Below are 24,836 nucleotides of genomic sequence, written 5' to 3' on the forward strand. Positions count from 1 at the left end.
TAACTTTCAGAAAATTGGTATTTTTTATATCTAAAGTATTTCATTTGCTGATGATGTTTCTTTAATAGCATATAACTTTTAGAATGAAATTTATAAAGTAAATGCTCACATTTTCAAAGAAATTTACTACTGATCCAGAAATTTAAAAATTCGGAAATTGCAGTTAATTAAGTTTTGGAACCAGTTCTTCTATTAAATGAAAACATTATTAAATTATTATTCATATTTTTACTTGGTAGTTTAAATTTTGTGCTAACCATTCATATTCCTCATTTATCATTTATGATGTTGTTTAGAGATTTACTTTTTAAACATTTTATTTGTGTTTACATAGCATGTTGCATTTGAATCAAGTTTTATATTCTCATTTATTAAGAAATACCGTATGATATGTCCTGGTTGATATCAACTTTAATAGATATTTGTGAATACTGTTTTCTCAATTATGTGCTGATTTATTATTCATAACACTGAAATTTTATTAGAAACACAGTGCAGTTTACTATAAAAGATGCTTATCAACTTTTAAAAATGAAAACCCAAAATTTCCAAAATGAATTATAGTATAGCCTTTATATGAAAAATATTGAATATTTAAATAGATAAGGTTTATTTTAAGGATAAATACTATAAATATTGTCAGATGTGATTTAAAATATGTCTGCTGACATCTAAAAGAAAATATTCCAATTTAATACTAAAAACATAAGATCACAGAATGCAAATATTTATTTGGGTATGATTTGCTTTTTTTTTTTGGTAGTTAAGACCACTTCTCATTATTTCAATGATATTTTTGCTACATTTTATAGAAATATGTTGCTTTGAAATAATTTCTTTAAATTGTTTCCCTTAATAAACAGGATGTAAACTATAATCTATTGTTAGCAACTCTAAATTGAAAGTAATTTATACATATCTTAATAAATTGAGATATATCTTAGTTAAATTAAGCAAATAAAATACCAGATAAAGTACATCAAATAGTGCTTGAATTAAATCAAAATCATGTGAGAACTGAGAGTTTATTTAACTGATGCAGTAAGGGAGGATTTTTTTAGTAAGGCTCCCTGGTTATGTCATTAAATGTCAACCCTGTTCCCATTCATGGTCTCTCCCTTCCTCAGATTATATAAGCTGCTTTCATTTGGATTTTTAAAATTCACATTTCAGTTTCTTAAAACACATATATGATGCTCTGTATATATTTCATTCAGTAAAGAGAAGAACATATTTACCACAGGCCACAGCTTTTGAATTAGGCGTTTTATAGCACATTGAAAAAAATTTTAGTTGGTGTGTTGGAGTTAGCATTGTAAATCAGCAAAATAGACTATACTTTTTGTTTAAAAATATTTTTAATTTCAGTGTTTAATTGTGTATAAAGTTTCAGACTAATTACCATTTACTTTAATTACGTTTGCTAATAAATATATGGTTTAAGTAACATTGAACATAAATTATCTTTCTCTCATTTAAATGTTTTTATTTTAGTCTCAATGAACAAGCTTTTAGTAAACTCCAGTTTCTTAGCATTTATTTTTTCAAAATATTTTGTCTTTTATTCTATATTACATAACTTCTAAACATATAAAAATAAACTTTTAACAAATTTTTCTTTATTTTTGATACCAGGTTAACATTTAGTTCTTTTAGCTCCTTAGAATAGGAGTGAAATATGTAGGATATGGTGGGAATGACACAGTGATCAATATTTGATGAGAGCAATATTGAGCAATTAATGTAAATTTTAATTTACCTATTTAAATAAAGAGAAGATGTTTTAATAAGGGCAGTGAAGAGTTAGTTTAAGGGCAATAAAGTAACAAATTTTTATCGTTAGCAGAATTAAGCCTTGGTCTCCTGTAGATAGTTAGATTTAAAATTTCTACAATGGGTAAGTAATACCTTTAGGCTTTTATTTTTACTTATTTATTTAATTTTTATTATTTTTAAAAATCCTTACCTAAGGATGTGCTTTTTGTTGATTTTTAGAGAGAGAGGAAGGGGGAGGGGGGAGAGAGAAACACCGATGTGAGAGAGAAACATGGATTCGTTGCCTCCCATACACATCCTGACCAGGGATGGAACTTGCAACCTAGGAATGTGCCTTGACCAGGAATTGAACTTAACAACCTTTTGGTGCACGGGATGACGCTCCAACCAACTTACCGCATGGCCAGAGCCCTTTAGGCTTTTAGATGCATTCTTAGCCTTACCATTTTTTTCACAACACAGAAAATGATAAGTATTTCAACTCTATTCTAAAAACTTTTTAATTGACATATTAATATCATATTGGAAAAGTACAAACATTATGGTATTTTATAATTGAACTGATCCTTGGTAGTCAGTTGAAAGACCAAGAGATAGAGTAGTATTAGCGTTCCCAAAGCCTCTCCTTTACACCCTCTTCCAAGGTTAACCATTATCCTGATTTCTAATAGAATAGATTAGTTTTTTCTGTTCTTGGATTTGATATTAATGGAATTGTTTAACATATTTCTTTTGATTGGCTTCTGTCACTCAAAATAATGTTTGTGAGATTCATACTTTAGATTGTTTGCTTTTGTCAATACACAGTATTCTATTACATGAACATTGGCAATTTATATGTTCTTTATCTGCAATTTTAATTAAGAATATGTACCTGAAGTTTGTGTGATTTCCTTTTTATTTCTTTGCCATTTTCTGTTTTCCTTAAGAAGCTTCAATTGTGTTAGAGGAGATTAGATGTCATTCATTAAATGTGTTTTGATTTTCTTCGTTTTGATAGGCATTGCACTGTGTGTTGGAATTGGGGAAAGACTAAAGTAGAATGCAATGAGGGTAAGAGATTATCCTTTCCCTGACCATGAAAACTTTCAGTCTAGTAAGGCAGAGGACTAGACACATATGAAAATAGTGGTCTTTAAATTACAAATTTGGGACCTAAGCACAATGTTCTGTTAGTTTAAAGAAATTAAAAAATTTCCCTGGGACATCAAAAATGGCTTCAGAGAAGTTGGGCTTTAATGGCTGAATCAGATAGATATTCGTGTATTGAGAGATTGGTGTGGTGCGGAGGCTTCTGGGGGATAATACTGTGAACAAAGTCAGGGTTAGTCCATTGGATCTGTGAATACATACAGTGGGGGAGGAATTTGGAAAATTATTTTAGACCTTGACTTAGACATGAAAAAGATGTCTAAGCTTTTAAATATGAACACTTAAAAATAGTTAAACCAGTTTCAAGTATTCCTTAGCCCCATTTCTTCCTGATGAGGGTTGTTAACTGCAACCATAATACAGTCTCAAATTCACTTTCTCTTATAATTGAGGGTTCAGAAATGTGACTTCATTCATACAGGGGTAATATGCAACATACTTTGGAAGTACAGAGAAAAATTAACTTTGGCTTAGAACATTTGGAGAACATAAAGAAGGTAACTTTTAGCAGGTTATTAAAGAGTGGGTAGAATATTAAAGAAATTATGTATTTTTTGTACATAATAGTTGGATTCTTAGTTTAATGAACTTTTTATGACAACCCCGTGAGATAAGATGATAGTTCCTCTTATAAAACTAAAACTCAACAGGTTATGTAACTTGTTCAAAATCACACACTGGCTGAACAAGGATTCTTTTTTTAAATATATATTTATTGATTTCAGAGAGGAATGGAGACAGAGAGAGAGATAGAAACATCAATGATGAGAGAGAATCATTGATCGGCTGCCTCCTGCACGCCCCATACTGGGAATGAAACCCAACAACCTGGGCATGTGCCCTGACTGGGAATCGTTCATAGGTCATTGCTCAACCACTGAGCCACGCTGGCCGAGCTGAACAAGGATTCTTATGAAGGGTTATCTGGTTCCCAAGTCCTTGATCCCTTTCTTACCTGAAGGAGGAAAGACATACATTACGTTCTGTTAATCATCTTTGAAGGCTGTACAATTTTCCGTTTCCACCAGCAATGCACAAGTGTCCCAGTTTCTCTACATCCTTACCAACACTTTTTATTTTCAGTTTTTTTGGTAATAGCCATCCTAATGAATATGAAATAGTGTCACATGGTGGTTTTTGACTTTTATTTCTCTAACAGTTACTAATGTTGAGTATCTCTTCAATTGCTTAATGGCCATTTGTATATCTCCCTTTGAGAAATATATATTCAAGTCCTTTGTTCTTTTTAAATTGTTTTTGTTGTTGAGTTGTAGGTGTTTCTTATATGGGTCTGTATAGTAACCCCTTATTATATATATATGATTTGGAAGTTTTTCCTCCAGTTCTTTGGTGCCACATAGCCTTTTTAGTGTTATGTCTGTCTTAACCTAATTCCAAAGCCAGAAACTGAGTTTACCTCTCGTTAATTTTTTGCTTTTAAAAAAAAATATTTTTATTGATTTCAGAGAGGAAGGAAGAGGGATAGAGAGATAGAAACATCAATGATGAGAGAGAGTCATTGATTGGCTGCCTCCTGCATGACCCCACTGGAGATCGAGCTCACAACCCGGGCATGTGCCCTTGACCAGAATCGAATCTGGGACCCTTCAGTCCGCAGGCTGATGCTCTATCCACTGAGCCAAACCTGGTAGGGCTTTGCTTTTTATTTGAAATAGTTATCCTTTAGATTTGGCTCAGTGTTTCTTACAAATTTGTATAGCTTGAGCAAGTGAAAACTTGTCAAGTGCGTATTAGGAGTAGTTGTACTTATTTTTTGGAGTAGGAGAAAGAGTTGAGTTTGTTAGAATTCTTTGGGTTGTTAACAATTTTATCTTCATAGCAGTGATACCAAAATGTGGGGTGTTTGAGTCTGAGTTCATTGTCCCAGAAACCGAAGAATGAAGTCACGGACAAAAACGGTTAAAGGGAGTAGTTTATTGAGAGAAGCCAGTCCTGGAAAAGGTGCAACTGGGGTTCCAGGAAAACTTTCTTTCCATATTATAGTTGGGTGTTAAAGTCTGTTAGTTTATGGGTAGAGTCCCACATGGCCATAAACCACACTTTAAAAAAAATACATATTTTTATTGATTTCAGAGAGGAAGGGAGAAGGAGAGAGAGCTAGAAATATCAATAATGAGAGAGAATCATTGACCGGCTGCCCACTGCATCCCCTACTGGGGATTGAGCCCACAACCTGGGCATGTGCCCTTGACGAGAATCAAACCTGGGACTCTTCAGTCTGCAGACCAATGCTCTATCCACTGAGCCAAACCAGTTAGGGCCATAAGCCATACTTTTTAACCTAGGGGGTGGATACAGCCTTGCTAGCTCCTGATTGGTCTTTTCAAAGAATTCTGCCTTAGCAACATCCTTGGGATTAGTTTATACGCCTTACTGTCTTATGATTGGTTATCTGCAAGCTGCCTGTCTTAGCAATATCCATACATTTTAAAGTTTGTCTCCTGCATGCACCCTTCCTTCCCCTCCCAGCTGTGTTGGCTTAGCAACTCCGCCTAGTTGGGCTCCATGGACATGGACAACAGTGTGGTGATTGAGGGGTAAAGGGGGGAAAGTATTTTAGGCAAGGGAAGACATAAATTTTTATTATAGAAATAAAAATTCTTAAAACATTCTGATACCCTCCAGATCTGGGCCCTTCTTGGCTGTCTAGATTCATCTGATTATCTTCCTCCCTGTCCTCTCCCACCTTTAAAAATTTTGTTTTATCCTTATCCGAAGATACGTCTTTTTACTGATTCTAGAGAGAGGAAGTGTGTGTGTGTGTGTGTGTGTGTGTGTGTGTGAGAGAGAGAGAGAGAGAGAGAGAGAGAGAGAGACATCGATGTTAGAAACATTGATTGATTGGTTGCCTCTCATACCTCTATGTGCCCCCACAGGGGGCTCAAACTTCCAACTTTTTGGTGTATGGGAAGGTGCTCCAACCAACTGAGTCACCCGGCCAGGGCTTCTCTAACCTTTTGGACCTTTTTCAGTTTGTCTTCTTTCAACCTAGTCTTTCACCATATTGTTTCACTAGTCTTAGCCTAAATAATCTTTATTCACCCCTCAGATATTGGTCCAATTGACATTTTCACTGGTTAGGTCACATTCTTCTAAGGGTGGGATATTGTTCCTGTTTTTCACTGTTCTTTTCATAGAAGTGATTTTCATCTAGTTGGTGTGATTATTTAATAACTTTTCTAAATTGTTTTCAAAAATTTAAGTTCCGTAAGGACCATCCTTGTTTCTATGGAGGACATGTCAAAACCTTGAATCTATGGTAGGCACAAGTGAATATTCATTGACATAAGCTGGTAATTTTTTCAGTGATTTCAGTGTTCTTTTGTTGTCTGATTGATTCAGATTGTAATCTTTTTTGACAACCTAGTCTATTTACTTTTTATTTAAGTAATACATGTAAAATGTGCTCTTGGCCAAATCAGAAACCAATGACTTTAATGAATGACTGAAGTTGAACTAAAATTCTAGTCGTTTTCCTAATCAGAATTTTCAAGGTTCTATTTGAATGTTACTGATTTTATATATATACTAGAAGCCCGGTGCACGAAATTCGTGCACGGCAGGGGGTTGTCCCTCAGCCCAGCCTGTACCCTCTCCAATCTGGGACTCCTGGAGGGATGTCTGACTGCCCGTTTAGGCCCGATCCTGGTGGGATTGGGCCTAAATGGGCAGTCGGACATCCCTCTAACAATCCAGGACTGCTGGCTCCCAACTGCTTGCCTGCCTGCCTTCCTGATTGCCCCTAACCGCTTCTGCCTGCCAGCCTGATCACCCCCTAACCACTGTGCTGCCAGCCTGGTTGATGCTTAACTGCTCCCCTGCCATCCTGTTTGCCCCCAACTTCCCTCCTCTGCCCGTCTGGTCACCCCTAACTGCCCTCTCCTGCAGGGTTGATCACCTCCAACTGCCCTCCCTTGCAAGCCTGGTCCCTCTCAACTGCCCTCCCTTGCAGGCCTGGTCCCTCACAACTGCCCTCCCTTGCAGGCCAGGTGCCTCCCTGCTGGCCATCTTGTGGTGGCCATCTTGTGTCCACATGGGGGCAGGATCTTTGACCACATGGGGGCAGCTATATTGTGTGTTGCAGTGATGATCAATCTGTATATTACTCATTTATTAGATAGGATAGAGGCCTGATGCATGGGTGGGGGCCAGCTGGTTTGCCCTGAAGGGTGTCCCGGATCAGGTGGGGGTTCCCTTGGGGTGTGGGGCGGCCTGAGCGAGGGGCCTGTGGTGGTTTGCAGGCCGGCCACGCCCCCTGGCAACCCAAGGGGAGGCCCTGGTATCTGGAATTTATTTTCCTTCTACAATTGAAACTTTGTAGCCTGGAGCGGAGCTAAGCCTGGGGCTCCGGCAGCCATTTCTGTGGCAGTTAATTCACCTTCTACAATTGAAACTTTGTAACCTTAAGCGGGTGAGCCCGGCCAGGGTGTGCGGAAAGCTTTGCTTCCCCTGTTGCCGCCGGCAACCCTGGCCTGCTTTCTCAAGCTCCATTCTAACACCATTTGTTTGAATTTGTTTACCTTCTATAATTGAAACTTTGTAGCTTGAGTGGAGGCTTAGGCCTGCAATGGCTATGGAAAGCTTGGCTTACTCTGTTACCTGGGAAACCTTGCTCTCTGTGGCTGTAGCCATCTTGGATTGGGGTTAATTTGCATACTCACCCTGATTGGCTGGTGGGCGTGGCTTGGCTGGTGGGCGTGGCTTATGTAGCGGAGTAATGGTTAATTTGCATATTACCATTTTATTAGAGAGGATATACACTAGAGGACCAGCATGCGAGACCTAGCCCTCAGCACCAGCAGGACCCCAGACCCGCCCTGCGTGAGCTGCGGACCCCGACTCCGCCGCTTGGGCCCCGCCAGCCCCGCGAGGACCCTGCCTCGCGAGCCGTGAATCCCGTCCCGCGAGAGGTGCTCCTTGCACCTCCTGGTGACCATTTGTTTGGTCCAGGGATCCTCAAACTACGGCCTGCGGGCCACATGCGGCCCGCCGAGGACATTTATCCGGCCCGCCAGGTGTTTTTGCCGCCACTGTCTGTCCTGCTTAGCAGCCGACTTAGCAGTGTGCATAGAAATTTGTTCATAGTTTTTTTTTTTTTAAACTATAGTCCGGCCCTCCAACGGTCTGAGGGACAGTGAACTGGCCCCCTGTTTAAAAAGTTTGAGGACCCCTGGTTTGGTCGTTCCGCCGTTATGGCGTGACGACCACAGGCCTTTTATGATATAGATATATTGCATAAATATACTTTATTTCTCTCTTTTTTTTCTGAATAGTTAAAACACTTTTACTTCAGTAGAGGAATTGAACAACTTTTTAGGAAATGATGAGATTAATGAAGGAGAGCATTTGCTTCTTTGGTATTTTATTTGTTTGCCACCACCAATACTTCATTATAAGATTTTGGACTTTCTATGTTATAATAATCAAGCAGTTATTGTATTTTTGCTTTAATGATAGACAAGGTTTACTTCCCATTTTATTTGTTCATCTATTATCTAACATTTAAATTCAAATAATGATATTTTTTTAGAAAATTTGAAAAATGACAAAATATATTTGTAATTAAACAGGATATAATTTATATTTTACAGCCATTTGCAAATGCTAAACATCATTATAATTAAAAAGTATAATAGTTAATACTAGTGAGGATGTTGAGAAATGCTGATGAATATGAAACTTGATTCAAACAGTAAAATACCAAGCAGGCATTAAAAAGACCATTGTAAGAGTATATATACTAATGTTGAAAGATCTTGATGATCTGTAAGATATGCTGTTTAGTCACTAAATGGAGGCTGTAGTCATATACACATATATATTCATTAAAATTATATGTGTATCTATGAATGCAAAAAAAACAAGTAGGCAGAGGTCTGTGGGTATGTATTGCTAAACTCATAAAAAGTGGTTGTCTCTGGGGAGTGGGGTGGGATCAGAAAGAGAAAAGAAGAGCTAATTTAACCAATTATTTTACTTAACATTTAATTAAAAACTTCTTTTAAGTATTGATGTGTAAGTTAAAGGGTCATTGTATACAGAACTAAATATAAATTTCTCAGCTTTTAAAACTGCTTTCATTTCTAAGTTGAGTTAGTGAAGTTTTGTACTCATTTTATTTTGGAAAAAGTGATCTAATCTTATTTTACTGTACAGGATATGAGTAATAACAAAAATACATTTTTGGAACTAATTTGTAGGTTCAAACTTTGCATTTGGGGATTCTATATAAATCTTTAGATCCAGCTGTTTCTGAGGCTATTCTTTCAACTGCTGTGAGGTGTGTTGATTTTAAAAGAATGGATGGCTGTTCTTCGAGTTTATGTAGGGCAAAAATTTTATGGTATTCCTATGAACATGAATGGATTGTATAAGTTAATTCCTTTGCACTGAGTAATAAGAACCACTTCCACATTTTTATTTAAAAATTTGGAGGAATAATTTTCTTTATAGAGATGCTATATTGGTCCAGAATTTTCACCAGCTCTGTATTATAATGTCAGCAGATGGTACAAGTAGAGTCTTTAAAGTATTTGTTAATTAGGGCATATTCATTTTCAGTCTTTGCTACTACACGATCAAGACCGGTGTGTTTCTATTTCCTTAAATTTATCCTGGAGTTTTTCCAAGTTTAGTTTTAATGAGTTGTTTATCCCACTAGTTACATTAGGATTTATTTTCCCCTAGAGAGTAATGTTTACACTGATAGTTTTTAAACCTATTCTGTAAAATGAACATATGTTCAGACTAGGACTTAGGGATATGTGAAATAGCCATTTGTTAAATAAATTATTTTCACCAACTTAACTGTTAAAATATAAGTTTAGTGATATTTCAAAAAAATAAGGTAAACTCAGAAGTTGTTAGATACCTTTTGTATGAATTTTATTGAGCTGTTTTATTTTAAATAAAGTTTAAATAAATTTGTAGTGACATAAATCACAAGGAAAATTATACTTTTATTGTGCATTTTCATTGACATTTTAATGAGCCCCCCACCCCAAATAGCTTTAAAAAAGTTGTAAAAGCTATTGATTTGTTTAAAACCTCTGAAGTAAATATGGTATAATATTATGGGTTAATCAGTTGGGTTTATGAAGTGGATACATGGGTGTTCATTTCCTATATACTTGTTAGCCTGTTAGCAATATTTCAGAGTTGACAAAAACAAAAGAAAAAAAAAAAACCCTCTTCATTGATATTATACAAACAGCAGGTACATTGTGTAAGTTACAATCTATTGCCAAATAATTTTAAAATAGTTTATTTTAGTTCAAATGCTACTGGAGTACTTAACAGACGTATAATAAAATGTACTTTTATTTGTAGTTCGTTACAGCTGGAAAGTAAAACAAACCACAAAAACATGTCCTATGTGTATGATATAACTTACTTGTTTATTATTGAATTCTGGCTTTTGTACAAAGTGAATTATTTCCTTTGATGTTGAATTAAATTGAATCCGAAGGAGGGAATGGCCCTCTACCCTTGGGCATTATTAAAAGGTAGAATAAATTAATCTTTTAAAATTTGCATATGTTTAAGTTTTTGTTTAAGTCTATGTTATCCATTTGGGAACTATTTTATGTGACGTATGATGACTTGAAAGTTAAAGTACCATGTACAGTAGCTGTATTTGTTATGAAATAGTAAAGACCCACTTATATAAAGAATCCCAAGTATAATTTTGCCTTATAAGTAAATATTGCTGTAGTTATAAGAACAAAACTCTTGCTGCGCCATAGGACTTCTCAAATATCATAGCGTATCTGACTGAAGATAGATAGCTAGATTAATTGTACATTTTTATATGTACATGTTACAAATATCTGTTTTCTTTACTTAGTATTACTACTAATAAACAGAAATTTGAGAGCATAGTAGAGAACCACCTCTCAATATTTAAACCCTTAATTAAAGAAAAGAAAATGATTTAAAAAATGGCTGCAATGTTGGAAAAGCAAAAGAAACCAGTGATGACAATGAAATATAAATGTGTGAATTGGGTCCTGTTTGTTTTTCCTACTGTCTCTCCTACTGTCTCTTGATCTCTATTATTTTAGTTGTTTGGTTTAAAGAATATTTTATTCAGTGCATATTTGTTTCCTGGTCTATTCATTCCTATCTATTGGTTTTATGGTAAACTGTGATCAGGATTGTGGATTGAAAGGTAAATTTCGGTACAGCCACATATTTCTAATAAATATTTGGAAGTTGTATGGACAACGCCATAGAAATCTTAATGTGAAACTATATACTTAACTTATAACATGCTAATTAAGAGAGATGTCTGATCCCAGGGTTTGTTTTTGTTGTTTTGAGTGAGAGAAGGCAATAGTTAGTTGCTTGGATAGGTGTTCCTAGGAACAGAGTTCTGAATACTTTAGGGTTTTTTTTGTTTTTTTTTTATTGAGATAAAATCCAAATAACATGAAAGTCAACATATTAAGTGTTTTAAACTACAATTCATTGATTATTGGTATATTCACATTGTTTTGCATTCATCATCATTATCATTTTCTAATTCCAGAACAATTTTAAAATTCGAAAAAAGAAACCCGGTCTCCCCCTAGTCATTTTAGCTCAGTGGATAGAGCATCAGCCTGCGGACCAAAGGGTCTCAGGTTCGATTTCAGTCAAGGGCACGTATCTCTGTTGCAGGCTCCTCCCCAGCCTGGGTCCTGGTCAGGGCTCGTGCAGGAAGCAACCAATCGATGTGTTTCTTTCACATCAATGTTTCTGTCTTTCCCTCTCTCTTCCAGTCTCCCTAGAAATCAATGGAAAAAATGTCCTCGAATGAGGATAAACAAACAAACAAACCCTGTCTCTATCTAGGATTCTGGACATTTTATATAATCAGAACCTTAAAATATGTGGCATTTTCTATCGGCCTTCTTACATTTAGTATGTTTTCAAGGTTTATCCATGTTGTAGTATGTATCAACACTTTATTTTTTTAATGACTGAAAAATATTTCACATTTTGTTTATCCATTCATTAGTTGTCTTACATTTGGGTTGTTTCCATATTTTGGTTAAGAATAATGTTGCTATGAACTTGCATGTATGAGTTTTTATATGAACACACTTTCAGTTCATGTAATTGCTCGGTCATATAGTAAATCTATATTTACCTTTCTGATGAACTGCCAAGTTATTTTACATTGTGGCTGTACCATTATATAGTTCTACTTTTAGTTTGTGAGGGTTCCAGTTCCTCCTCATCTTTGCCAACATTTGTTATTTTCTTTAAAAAAATATTTTTTTATTGATTTCAGAGAGGAAGGGAGAGGAAAGAGATAGAAACATCAATGAGAGAGAATCATTGATAGACTGCCTCCTGCACGCCCCACCCTGGGGATTGAGCCTGCAACCCGGGCATGTGCCTTTGACCGGAATTGAACCTGGGACCCTTTAGTCCTCAGGCCGACGTTCTATCCACTGAGTCAAACCAGCTAGAGCTATTTTCTTTTTTTATATTTGTCCTGTTTGGTGTAAAATGGCATCTCATTGTGGTTTTGATTTTTATATCACTAATGATGTTGACTATCTTTTCATGTGCTTATTGGCTATTTCTGTATCTTCTTTGCACAAATGTCTATTCATGTCCTCCTTCATTTTTCATTAGATTGTATGTCTTTATGCCTTTGAGTTGTGGGAGTTTTTTGCATATTCTAAACACTAGACCCCTATTAGATGTATGATTTGCAAATATTTTCTCCCATGCTCTAGTTGTCTTTTCACTTTCTGAATAATATCCTTTGATATACAAAATTTTAAAATTTTGAAGTAGTTCAATTTATTTATGTTTGTTTTGCTTTTGAAATCATATTTAATAAACTGTTCCTTAATCCAGGATCATTAAGATTTACACCTGTATTTTCTTTTAAGAGTTTTATAGTTTTACCTTTTGATCAGTTTTGCTTTAATTTTGGTATGGTGTGAGGTAGTGGTCTAACATCGTTCTTTTGTATTTGGATATCCAATTGTTGCAAAACCATTTGTTTAAGATTATTCATTTTCCATCACTTGATCTCGACATTGTTATTAGAAATCCAGTGGCCATAGACATAAAGGTTAATTTCTAGACTCTCAGTTCTAGTGCACTGATTTTTTGTATGTCTGTCCTTATGCTCGTGTGGCACTCTTTGATTACTGTACCTATGTAGTAAGTTTTGAAATGAGAAAATATGAGTCTTCCAACTTTTTTTTCCAGATTGTTTTGGCTATTGGGGTCCCTCACAAGTCCATATGAATTTTAGGATTAGTTTATTCATTTATTCAAAATAGCTGGGATTTTGTAGGGATTATATTGGATCTATATATTGATTTGGCAACTATTGCCATCTTAATATTAAAATTTCTAATCCATAAACATGGTCTGTCTTACCATTATTTAGATTCTTTCTTTAATGTGTTTCAACAATGCTTTGTAGTTTTCAATCTAAAAATCTTGCACTTCTTTTTTAAATTATCCCTAAGTATTTTATTCCATTTTGTTGCTGTTATAAATAGAATTTTCTTAATTTTCCTGTTAGATTATTTGTGAATGTATATAGATAGAAAACTTATTTTTGTATAATTACTTTGCACCTTGCAGTTTGGTTGGATATACGCATATAAATTCTTTGGTTAATCCATTCCCCTCCCCTCCCCTCCCCTCCCCTCCCCTCCCCTCCCCTCCCCTCCCCTCCCCTCCCCTCCCCTCCCCTCCCCTCCCCTCCCTTCTGAGATTCATCAGTCTGTTGCATACTTCCATGTCTCTGTATCTATTTTGTTTGTTATTTTGTTCTTTAGATTCCACATAAACGTGAGATCATGTGATACTTGTCTTTCTCAGACTGGTTTATTTTGCTTAGTATGATACTCTTCAGGTCCCTCCATGCTGTCTCAAATGGTCAGAGTGCTTTTTTACTGCTGCATAGTTTTCCATTGTGTAAATGTACCACCCCTTTCTTTATCTACTCATCTACTTGGGCTGTTTTCAAGTCTTAGCCATTGTAAATAGCGCTGATATGAACATGGGGTTGCATATATTTTTTCTGATTGGTACCTCTGGATTCTTAGGATATATTCCTAGCAATGCGATTACTGGGTCAAGTGGCAGTTCCATTTTTTATTTTTTGAGGAAACTCCATACTGTTTTCCATATTGCTGCACCAGTCTGCATTCCCACCAGCAGTGTGCTAGGGTTCCCTTTTCTCCACAACCTCACAAGCACTTGTCATTTGTTGATTTGTTGATGGCAGCAATTCTGTTAAGTGTGAGGTGATGCCTCATTGTCATTCTACTTTGCATCTCTCTGAGGGTTAGTGGCATTGAGCCTTTTTGCATAGGTCTCTTGGCCATCTGTAGGTCCTCTTTGGAGAAATGTCAATTTAGGTCCATGCTCATCTTTTTAATTGGGTTGTGGAAAGAATTCTTATGTTGTCCTTGTCTGCCTTTGGTATCAGGATAATACTGGCTTTATGAAAAGAATTAGGTAGGAGTTTTTCTTCTATTTCTTGCACAAGTTTAAAAAGGATTGGTATTTATTCTTCTTTAAATGTTTGTTAGAATTTACCAGTGAAGGCTTCTGGCCCTGGACTTTTCTTTCTTGGGAGATTTCCACTTCATTTTTGAAAGATCGCTTTGCCAGAATTGTTTTTATTACAATAGTTTTTTATTTCAGCACTTTTACTGTTTCATCCTATTGCTGTGTGGCCTCCATCATTTCTGATGGGGAATGCCTTCAAAACTCAACCAGGCATTTTACAACTCTGCCTTCTTTTCTTGTTGGGTAAACCCTGGAAGTCAGCCAGGGTTGGGAGCTTAAAACCTTTCTATAGTTCTCCCTCTGCAACTGCACAGTCCTGAGCATGTGGATGGCCTTCTGTATTCCTCGGAAGATGTTGGAGCTTTTCAATTCTCTTATTGCCCAATTTTTTTTATTACCCTATTTTTAAAATTACTTTCCTCCCAAGATTTTGGTTAATTCATTTTGTTTGCCATTTCTCTTACACATTGTCCCGGGCAGCATGGACTAATATAATTATTCCTCTAAATGTTTTCTATAAATACCCCTGCGTAGTTGTTTGGGAGAGTTCTGAATTAAGAGAGATAAAGCAAGCTCTTTGAGTTGGTTATCTTGGTAGCCACCAGACAAGTCAAAACAAACAACTAGAATTTGTTGTGGAGAAGGTCTGCTTTGCTTTCTTTGCTGCCTGCTACCTGTACTGGGAATGTGGGCTCTTCAGTGCCACTGCTGAGCTTCTGGGCAGGGGACGCAACATGGGAAAGTAACAATACTACAAAGCTCACTGTTACTACTGAGATTAGGTGGGCTTTTTAATTTTTTAAATCATTTTTCATGTTTTAGTGTTCCCTATTTTTGCTGCAGGCTTTTGGTTTGTTTTCAGAATTTTTAAAAATGTTAATTCTTGACATCTTTTGACATTTTTTGTTGTTGCTTTTATGGAGGGACAGATTTTTGGTATACCTTATTCTGCCTTTTTTGCTGATGTCATTTCTCTGTAGGGTAGTTTTTATATATATATATATATATATATATATATATATATATATATATATATTTTATTGATTTTTTACAGAGAGGAAGAGAGAGGGATAGAGAGTTAGAAACATTGTTGATAGAGAAACATCGATCAGCTGCCTCTTGCACACCCCCTACTGGGGATGTGCCCGCAACCAAGGTACATGCCCTTGACCGGAATCGAACCTGGGACCCTTCAGTCCGAAGGCCGACGCTCTATCCACTGAGCCAAACCGGTTTCGGCTGTAGGGTAGTTTTAAGTGAAGTTTTATTTCAGTGAGGAGGTAAGAAATTATTTGATAATCCAATGTCAGGACAGGGAGAGGAGGTAGGTGGATACATTAATAATGCTAATATCTTATCTTCACATTTTAAAGATGTTTTATGAAGTTACTTCATTTTGACATAGTTTGTGATTTTCTTAGTTCCTTCTTGAAATATTGTAATTTCTTTAAAATGTTTGAAAAAAGAATAATACAGATTTTTCAAAAAATAATAGTCTAGATTTCTCAAGGGACCAAGTAAAGCAATACAGACATTAACATAGGGAAAACAAGGAGAAGAACACATAAAATGCATCCACTATTCTCCTCTTCCAGGAATGGCTTCTATAAAGAGTTCTATCCTGAACTTTTAATTTCAATATTCAAACCCATGCAGATAGCGTTTTATGATGTGTGGGTAAGCCACCACTTCTTGCCATTATAAGGAACTGTCTTACAAGGCAACTACAGAGGGTCCCAAAAATGTACACACACTTTAACAGCTGAGAGCTCAATTTTGAAAATGAAATGTATTTTAATAAGCACTGTCTTTATAATTATTCAAAGTATGTTGCATATATTGTTTTGGGATACCCTATATATATATTTTACTCACCCATATTTCATGATAGCCTTTCATGTCAGTAGATTTAGCGACCTTTATGATTTTAATATCTGAGTAGTTTTACATGAAGTTAAGGTGCCAGAATTTAACAGTGAGATTGTCTCAGGTGTAGGCTATCCTATCTAATAAAAGAGTAATATGCAAATTGACCATCACTCCAACACACAAGATGGCTATCCCCATGTGGTCAAAGATGGCTGCCCCCATGTGGACACAAGATGGCCACCACAAGATGGCCAGCAGGGGAGGGCAGTTGGGAGGGACCAGGCCTGCAAGGGAGGGCAGTTGGGGGCAATCAAGCCTGCAGGGGAGGGCAGTTAGGGGTGAACAGGCCTGCAGGGGAGGGCAGTTGGGGCAATCAGGCTGGCAAGGGAGCAGTTAAGCATCAATCAGGCTGGCAGGGAGTGGTTGGCGGTGATCAGGCTGGCAGGCAGAAGCAGTTAGGGGCAATCAGGAAGGCAGGCAGGCAAGCATTTGGGAGCCAGCAGTCCTGGATTGTGAGAGGGATGTCCGACTGCCCGTTTAGGCCCAATCCTACCAGAATCGGGCCTATATGGGCCGTCGAACATCCCTCGAGGGGTCCCAGATTGGAGAGGGTGCAGGCTGGGCTGAGGGACACACCCCCCCCCCATGCACAAATTTTGTGCACTGGGCCTCTAGTTTTAAATAATGCTGCAAATACTATCATGGTCTAAGTCAGTGGTCGGTAAACTCATTAAGTCAACAGCCAAATATCAACAGTACAACGATTGAAATTTCTTTTGAGAGCCAAATTTTTTAAACTTAAACTTCTTCTAACGCCACTTCTTCAAAATAGACTCGCCCAGGCCGTGGTATTTTGTGGAAGAGCCACACTCAAGGGGCCAAAGAGCCGCATGTGGCTCGCGAGCCGCAGTTTGCCGACCACGGGTCTAAGTATTCTTTTTTTTTTAAATACATATTATTATTATTTTAAAATATATTTCTTTATTGATTTCAGAGAGGAAGGAAGAGGGGGAGAGAGAAACATCAATGATGAGAGTGAATCATTGATCGGCTGCCTCCTGCACGCTCCCCACCAGGGATGGAGCCCGCAACCCAGGCATGTGCCCTTGGCCGGAATCGAACTTGGGACCCTTCAGTCCGTAGGCCGACGCTCTATCCACTGAGCCAAACTGGCCAGGGCGATCTAAATATTCTTGTAGACTCATGAGAGTTCCTATCAGGTAGATTCCTAGAAGATGTGTTAGGTGAGCCTGAGAGGTTTTTCTCATCTGAGAGGTTAAGAATCTTATATTGTTTTAATTTGAATTTCCCTTTTTCTGGTGAGGCTTAGAGTCTTTTCATGTTATGGGCCATTTCTGATTTAGCTAGAATTGGAACTCAGATATTTTATAATTTCATGTCCTTCATCCAGTACCTTAAATGGAAAACTTTGAAAGAAAGGTTAAAGATTTACAAATATAAACTAGAGGCCTGATGCACAAAATCCGTGCAAGGGTAGGCCTTTGCAGCCCCGGCTACCTCCCAGCCCCGGCTGCTGGAGCCCTTGCTGCCTCACGTCCATGGCTGCCTCTTGGCCCTGCAGCCCTGACCCCCACCCGCACCCGCCTTGGCCTGGTGCTGCCCGCTTCCGCTGCCACACACACCCAGTTCCCTGGTTCTGTGGAGCCCCTGATCGATCGCCCTGCAGAGGTTGGCCTGGGCCTCCGTCTTTGGGGCGGTTGCGGAGTCCACCACCCTTCCACCCCCCCATCGATCGCCCCCTGGCTGTTGGCCTGGGCTTCCCTCTGCGGGGTGATTGATCGAGGAGGCCCTCCCCCTACCATCAATTGCCCTGCAGAGGGTGGCCTGGGCCTCCCTCTTTGGGGCAATCACGGAGCCCCCTGATTAATTGCCCCGCATGTCGGTGGCCTGGGCTTACCTCTGCTGGGCGATCGTGGGGTGATGGTAGGCCCACCGACCAATCACATCGCACCTGCCTTGGCTGGCCTGGTGCCAGTGCGTGTCATACCGTGGTCATCTGGACAGTCATTCTGCTTTTTGGCCATTAAGTCGATTTGCATATTACGCTTTTATTATTATAGATTCCAGAAATTGAACTTTGCAGAGTCAAGTTTAGATGGAATCTCAGAAGAATAGCTGTGTATTTGATACCGTAATTTATCTCTTTGTGTCTTATTTTCCCATCTTAAAAATTAAGATAATGATAAAACCTCTCTCAAAGAATATTAGGGAAGAATTCAATGAGTTAGTTGATAGAATACATTTAGAACATTGTATGTCTGCAAGTAAATTCTCTTTGAGTGTTAAATATTAATATTTCACTGTTTTCTGATGATTGACTTTTGCAAAGTATAATGCATGAGCAGAATTTATGTGTATCAATTATTTTATTTTGCATTTATATATTTTATTATGTAAGATCTGAAATAGTGAAACTTTTTTAAAGTTAGTAGAATTATGTATCTATTTGTTAATTCTATTTTAAAGTATTTCTAATGTATACCAATTCTTCCCTGGCAACTTAATTCATTTTGTATGTTGTTGTTTGTAAATACTACTTACTATATTGTTATTCTTTCTGTTTTCTTATGCAGGACGAAAAGATCTCAGATTGCTATAACTGAAGGTATATTTGAACTTCCAAATCTTACAATTCAAGCTACAAGAGCACAGACACTTTTGCTGCAAGCAATATATCAAAGTTGGTCTCATATTGGAAGTGTCAGCTCTTCAGTAGTGAATGAAGCTTTGATGAATGAAGTTTTCCAAACTATAGGTAAGAGCACAATCTTCTTGATAATTATATGGAAAGTTCTTATTAGTTGTGACTAATATTTTATCATTCAAACCTATATGTATAACTTGCTCAACTTAAATTGTGTAGTGTATTTAGCCATTTAGTTGTGTTCCCTGCCACCAGTTTCTGGATATCTATATTATAAAAGGCCAGTGGCCATAACGCTGTAACGACCAAATGACCGGTCACCAGGAGGTGCATGGAGCACCTCTCGGTCCCTCCCCCACGCCCGCGAGCTACTTGTGGCTCGTGTGGCGTGGCGGGGCTCGCAGCTCACATGGCATGGTGGCTCACGGCGGCGGGCTGGTCTGGGGTCCCACCGGCGCGCAGTTCTGGGTCCTGCGCGATTTCGCGTGCTTGCCCTCTAGTATTTTATAATTGCAAGAGATTATTTTTCACCTACTCCTCGTACAATTGATGCTTTGGCCTTACATAGATAACTTTTGAGGGATCAATGTGTATGTTTGAAATGATAAATAAATCAAGCACAAATACAATATGTTTGATTATGCTGGTAGAATGGATTAAAATGCTTGATCATAATACTCTAAGAGTTGGTAAGCAAATTATCCTTTTTGTGTGCAACATGATGTTTTGATATGCATAGTGGAATAGTTACTACAGTCAAACTAATTAACATCTTTATCTCCTTACATGGTTACCAATCTTTTCCTGTGGTGAGAGCACCTGAAATGTACTCTTAGCAAAACCTGTATATAATACATTATTGCTGATTGTAGTCATCATGCTTTACATTAGATTTGTAGAACTCATTCATCCTACATAACTTTGTAACCTTTGACCAACATCTCTCATTACCCCCTACCACCTTGGCTCTGGTAACTATTGTTCCATGTATTTGACTTTTTTAGATTCCACATATACTAGTAAAAGAGATCACATAGCATTAGTCTTAATAGCCAAAAGGTAGAAACGACACAAATGTCTGTAACTGATGAATGTACAATGGAATATTATTCAGACATAAAAAGGAATGAAGTACTGATACATGCTACAATGTAGAGAACCTTGAAAACAGCATGCTAAGAGGTAGAAGCCAGATGTAAAAAGTTACATTTTATTATTTCATTTATATGAAATGCTTGGAGCTGGCAAATCTGCAGGGACAGACAGTAGATTAATGGTTGCCCGAGTGTGAGGAGAAGAAGGAATGGGAGTGATTGCTAATGGATATGAGTTTCTTTGGGGTAATGAAAATGTACTGGAATTAGATTGTGGTGGTGTTTTTATGATTGTGAATATGCTCAATTCCACTTAATTGTACGCTTTAAAAAGGATAAATTTTATGTTATATAAATTTTGTTTCATTCAAAAAACTTTTTGAATTGATGAATATTTAAGTAGACTAGATATGTGTTATAGTCTGAATGTCTGTTTCCACCATAATTCATCTTTTGAAAATTCTAAGGCCTAGTGCAGTGGTCGGCAAACTCATTAGTCAACAGAGCCAAATATCAACAGTACAACGATTGAAATTTCTTTTGAGAGCCGAAAACTGTCTTCTGCGCATGGGCCACGAAGTTTCAATTGCACATGGTATTTTGTGGAAGAGCCACACTCAAGGGGCCAAAGAGCCGCATGTGGCTCGCGAGCTGCAGTTTGCCGACCACTGGCCTAGTGTAATGGAATTAGGAAGTGGGGTCTTTGGGAGGTGATTCGATGATGAGGGTGGAGTCCTCATGAATGAAATTAATGTTCTTCTATAAAGAGGCCGGAGAGAGCTTCCTTGCCCCTTATGCCATGTAAAGACACAGAGAGAAGTCAGCAGTCTGCATCCTGAAAGAGGTTCTCACCAGAACCTGATCATGTTGGCACCCAGCCTCCATCCAGAACAGTGAGAAGTAAATTTCTCTTGTTTATAGGCTACCCCAGATTGTGATATTTTGTTGTAGCAGTCCAAATGGACCAAGACATTGTGTTACTGCTTTTCATATGGCCATTATTTTATGTGGAGTTACTTATTGGATAACATATTTTCTTTTAAATCCACAAGGCCTACTACAGTGAGGCCTTTATTGGTGATACTATTTAGCACCGTGAATTTATCTAATTTAATTTTTTGCTTGTTCAATTTCTGTTTCCTGTAATGTTCTCTCCAGAGTTTTTTTTGGTTTATTGTCTCACAATAATAATCTACCCCTTTTAATTAAAATTTTTTTTTGTGTGTGTGTCTGCAGGCCTAGCTCCACAATTCATATCAGTAAGCAGGTGGTGATTTTAATTACTTTTATAATATTCATTTTTTTAACCCAACTAATCCCCTATTTCCTTTTCTAAATTTATCAAGTGGACTGTGCTATTAAAATTTTGTTATTTAAAATTTCTTATTCTGAAAATATTCTGCCCTAACAGAATGCAGTCACAGGTATTAAAAACAATCGAACAAGTAACCATAAAATATGTGATTCATATCCTGGTGGTCTATTATTGAGAAACCTAAAACGTGTAGAACTGATTTATTGCAGATTAGGGGAATTGAGGAAAGTGGAATGCTGTTAGGATGTTTTCACCTCTGCCAAGGAAGTTTATTTTTATCAAATAAAGCAGCTGTAAAATTTATAATAGATGAATTAAAAGGATCAGCTAAAATAATTTTAATAAGCCATATTTCCAAATGCCCAGTTATCTTATGTTTTTCTTTTGCTAGTCAAAGTCTTATTTTGTTTATTTTATTCTTAGTGGTGTGTTTGTAGTATTGTCTCCAAAATTTCTACCTTATTAAGATCCAGGAAATATATATTAAAGGTGTAAGGTTTAGCATTTTATTATCTTGCATCTGTGGGCTATTAATAGACAATACTCAGCACTGTTAAACTTTGTTTAATATGTTTGGTTTAAACATGTGATCCTTTGCTTTACATTACAGCTAGTTCTCATTTACTACATTAATGAAGTGGTTATGTAGGCTATGTACATTCTTGAGTCTTTCAGACTTACATTCTGATAATGTGTGGAAGAAGAACCATTGTTCTTCTGTTCTAAAGTTGACCATAAGCCAAGTACTAGTACTTCTCTTCAATGTTCCTGCTTCACCTTCTATAATAGTTTGTGTCTCTAGCCTACCTTCCTACATCTTGCTGTCTTATTATTGATCACAGTATCCAGTGTTTTTTCCTATTCTTCATTCTAGTGGCTTTTCTCTCTGTCCTTATTGAATATAATTCTATTTTGATAATATTCGCCTACATTATTCTTTGTCCTTGGATATCTAGTGCTTTACCACAAGTTAAAATCAGTCTTTTCCTTTGGATTCAACACTATACTTAATAGTCTTCTTGGTCATCAAAAAAATTGCATTTTTCCACATTCATGTCTTTGCCTACCCTCCCCCTCTCCGCCTTTCCCCCCTCAAACCAGAAATGTCTTACCTTGGTTTCTCTCCACCTTCTCATTCTTTTTGTCCTATCTGCCTCCCTGAAAACAGTTTTATTGAGATATAATTCACATACCATACATTCACCCTTTCAGGTATACAGTATTAAGCATATAGTGTATTCAGAGTTCTGTGTCCATCACCACAGTCTTATTTTAGAGTATTGTCATTACCCAAAAAAGAAGTCCCACATTCTTTAGCCATCACTCCTGAGCCTTTTATGCCCCAGCCCTAGTCAACACTAATCTTTTTTTTTTTTTTTTTTGTCTCTTATGGATTTGCCTATTCTGGACATTCAAATACAGTCTTTGTGACTAAATTCTTTCACTTAATGTACTGTTTTAGGAGTTTGTCCATTGTAGCTTGTATCCATACTTCATTTCTCTTTTTATCAAGTAGTATTCCATTGTGTGTATATACCACATTTCGTTCATCCACTTATCAGATGGTGGACATTTGGGTTATTTGTACTTTTGACAATTATGAATATTGTTGCTACCAACATTCATCTACAAGTTTTTGTGTAGACATATGCTCATGTTTGTATTTCTCATGGATGTATATCTGTGTGTAGAATTGTTGTGCCATATAGTAACTCTGTTTTTAACTTTTTGAAAAATTGCCAGACTGTTTATTCCATTGTATTAGTATATTCCCACCTGGGCTGTATGAGAGTTCCAGTTTTCCCACATCCTCACCATACTTTTATGACCTGTCTTTTGGTTATAGCCATCTGGGTATGAAGGAAGTAGTATCTCATTGTGGTTTGGGTTTGTATTTCCCTCATAGCTAATGAGGTTGAGCATCTTTTCCTATGCTTACTGACTATATATTTTTTTGTGAAGAAATGTCTACTTAAGGTCTTTGTTTATTTTACTTGGCCCGTGTATCCTTTTGTTTTAAGTTGCACAATTGTTTATATTCGAGTACAAGTCTCCTATCAGATATATGGTTTATAAACATTTTCTGCAATCCTGTGGTTTGTCTTTTCACTTTCCTGATGATCACCTTCTGTCTAAATTTTCTCTCATTTGTACCCTCAAGTACATCTTTACATTGGACCTTGTTATCATTCAGAATTGGTTTGTTTCTTTTTTGTTGTTGATCCTATTTCTTGGTCTTTATCATTATATTCTTTCAAACTTTTTTTTATATCACAGAATTCTTCCTATACTTATTACTCAGCTTGGTTCCCATGGCCAACAGTTTTAGTGATGGTAACCGTCTAGATTTATTTCTTCTCTTTTTCTCTTTGCTTTCTCCATGCCTATTCTTCAACATGTTCTGCTTGCAGTGAGACATTTTTTTATGTGCTGCATCTACCACCACCAAAGTAACACTGTTATCTGAACTGAATTTTTAATAGTTTTTGGCATTTTCAGAAAAGTTCACTTATAATTGAATTTCTATTTCCCATTTTATTAATTGCAGACTGCAGACTGGGGTTTGAAATCAACTTTGTTGGTTACTACTAAGAGCTTGAAAAGAATCAAATAGGATCAAATAGAATGCATATAATGTACTAAGAGAAACTTCTATTATATTTATAAACGAAAGATGTACTTTATTAGTAAATGCAATTATTGCTCTAATTTTTGTGTGTGTGTGTGAGAACAGGCATTACAATTTAATTAATTATATACAGAAAAAGCTATGCATGCTTTTTATTAATTTTTTTTTTTGGCATTACAATTTTTTGTAAGTGCTTCTTAAAATTCGGGTTTTAGAAACTGAGAGGATAGGAGTGAGAAATGCCTGAATGACAAAAAGGAGAAAAACTCATATCTTTCCAACGAAAGAACTACAATAATTTGATAATAACAATCAGTGATATGCTTTTCAGATTTTAAAATTCCTTAGCAAGAAAATGTAGTACAGACATATCTCATTTTATTGCGTTTCACTTTAGTGCGATCCAGAGATACTGTTTTTTTTTTTTAACTTACTGAAAGTTTGTGGCAACCCTGTGTCCAGAAAATCTTGTTGGTGCCATTTTTCTAACAGCATTTGCTCACTTCTTATTTCTTTGTCTCGTTTTGATAATTATTGCAATATTTCAAACCTTTTCATTATTATTATATTTGTTATGATGATGTGTGATCAGTGATCTCCTATGTTACTATTTTTTTTTATATTTTATTGATTTTTTACAGAGAGGAAGGGAGAGGGATAGAGAGTTAGAAACATCGATGAGAGAGAAACATCGATCAGCTGCCTCCTGCACATCCCCCACTGGGGATGTGCCCGCAACCAAGGTACATGCCCTTGACCGGAATCGAACCTGGAACCTTT

The 24,836-nt window shown here is 36.8% G+C and overlaps 1 protein-coding gene across 8 annotated transcripts in view; it reads left to right on the plus strand.

Annotated features, from left to right (window-relative positions):
• Nucleotides 1–24,836, plus strand: part of VPS13B (vacuolar protein sorting 13 homolog B) — a 604,787-nt gene that overhangs the window by 68,268 nt on the left and 511,683 nt on the right. For all 8 annotated transcript variants that reach the window (XR_013814943.1, XM_079796380.1, XM_079796377.1 and 5 more), the window contains one exon: nt 18,948–19,129. Coding sequence is in view for 7 of the 8 variants with exons in the window: in XM_079796380.1 (XP_079652506.1) it covers nt 18,948–19,129 (182 nt within the window). In the remaining variant the exon portion in view is untranslated. The remainder of the gene's footprint in view (nt 1–18,947; nt 19,130–24,836) is intronic.

This window comes from Cnephaeus nilssonii (assembly GCF_951640355.1).
Source record: "Cnephaeus nilssonii genome assembly, chromosome: 18".
Lineage (NCBI taxonomy): Eukaryota > Metazoa > Chordata > Mammalia > Chiroptera > Vespertilionidae > Cnephaeus > Cnephaeus nilssonii.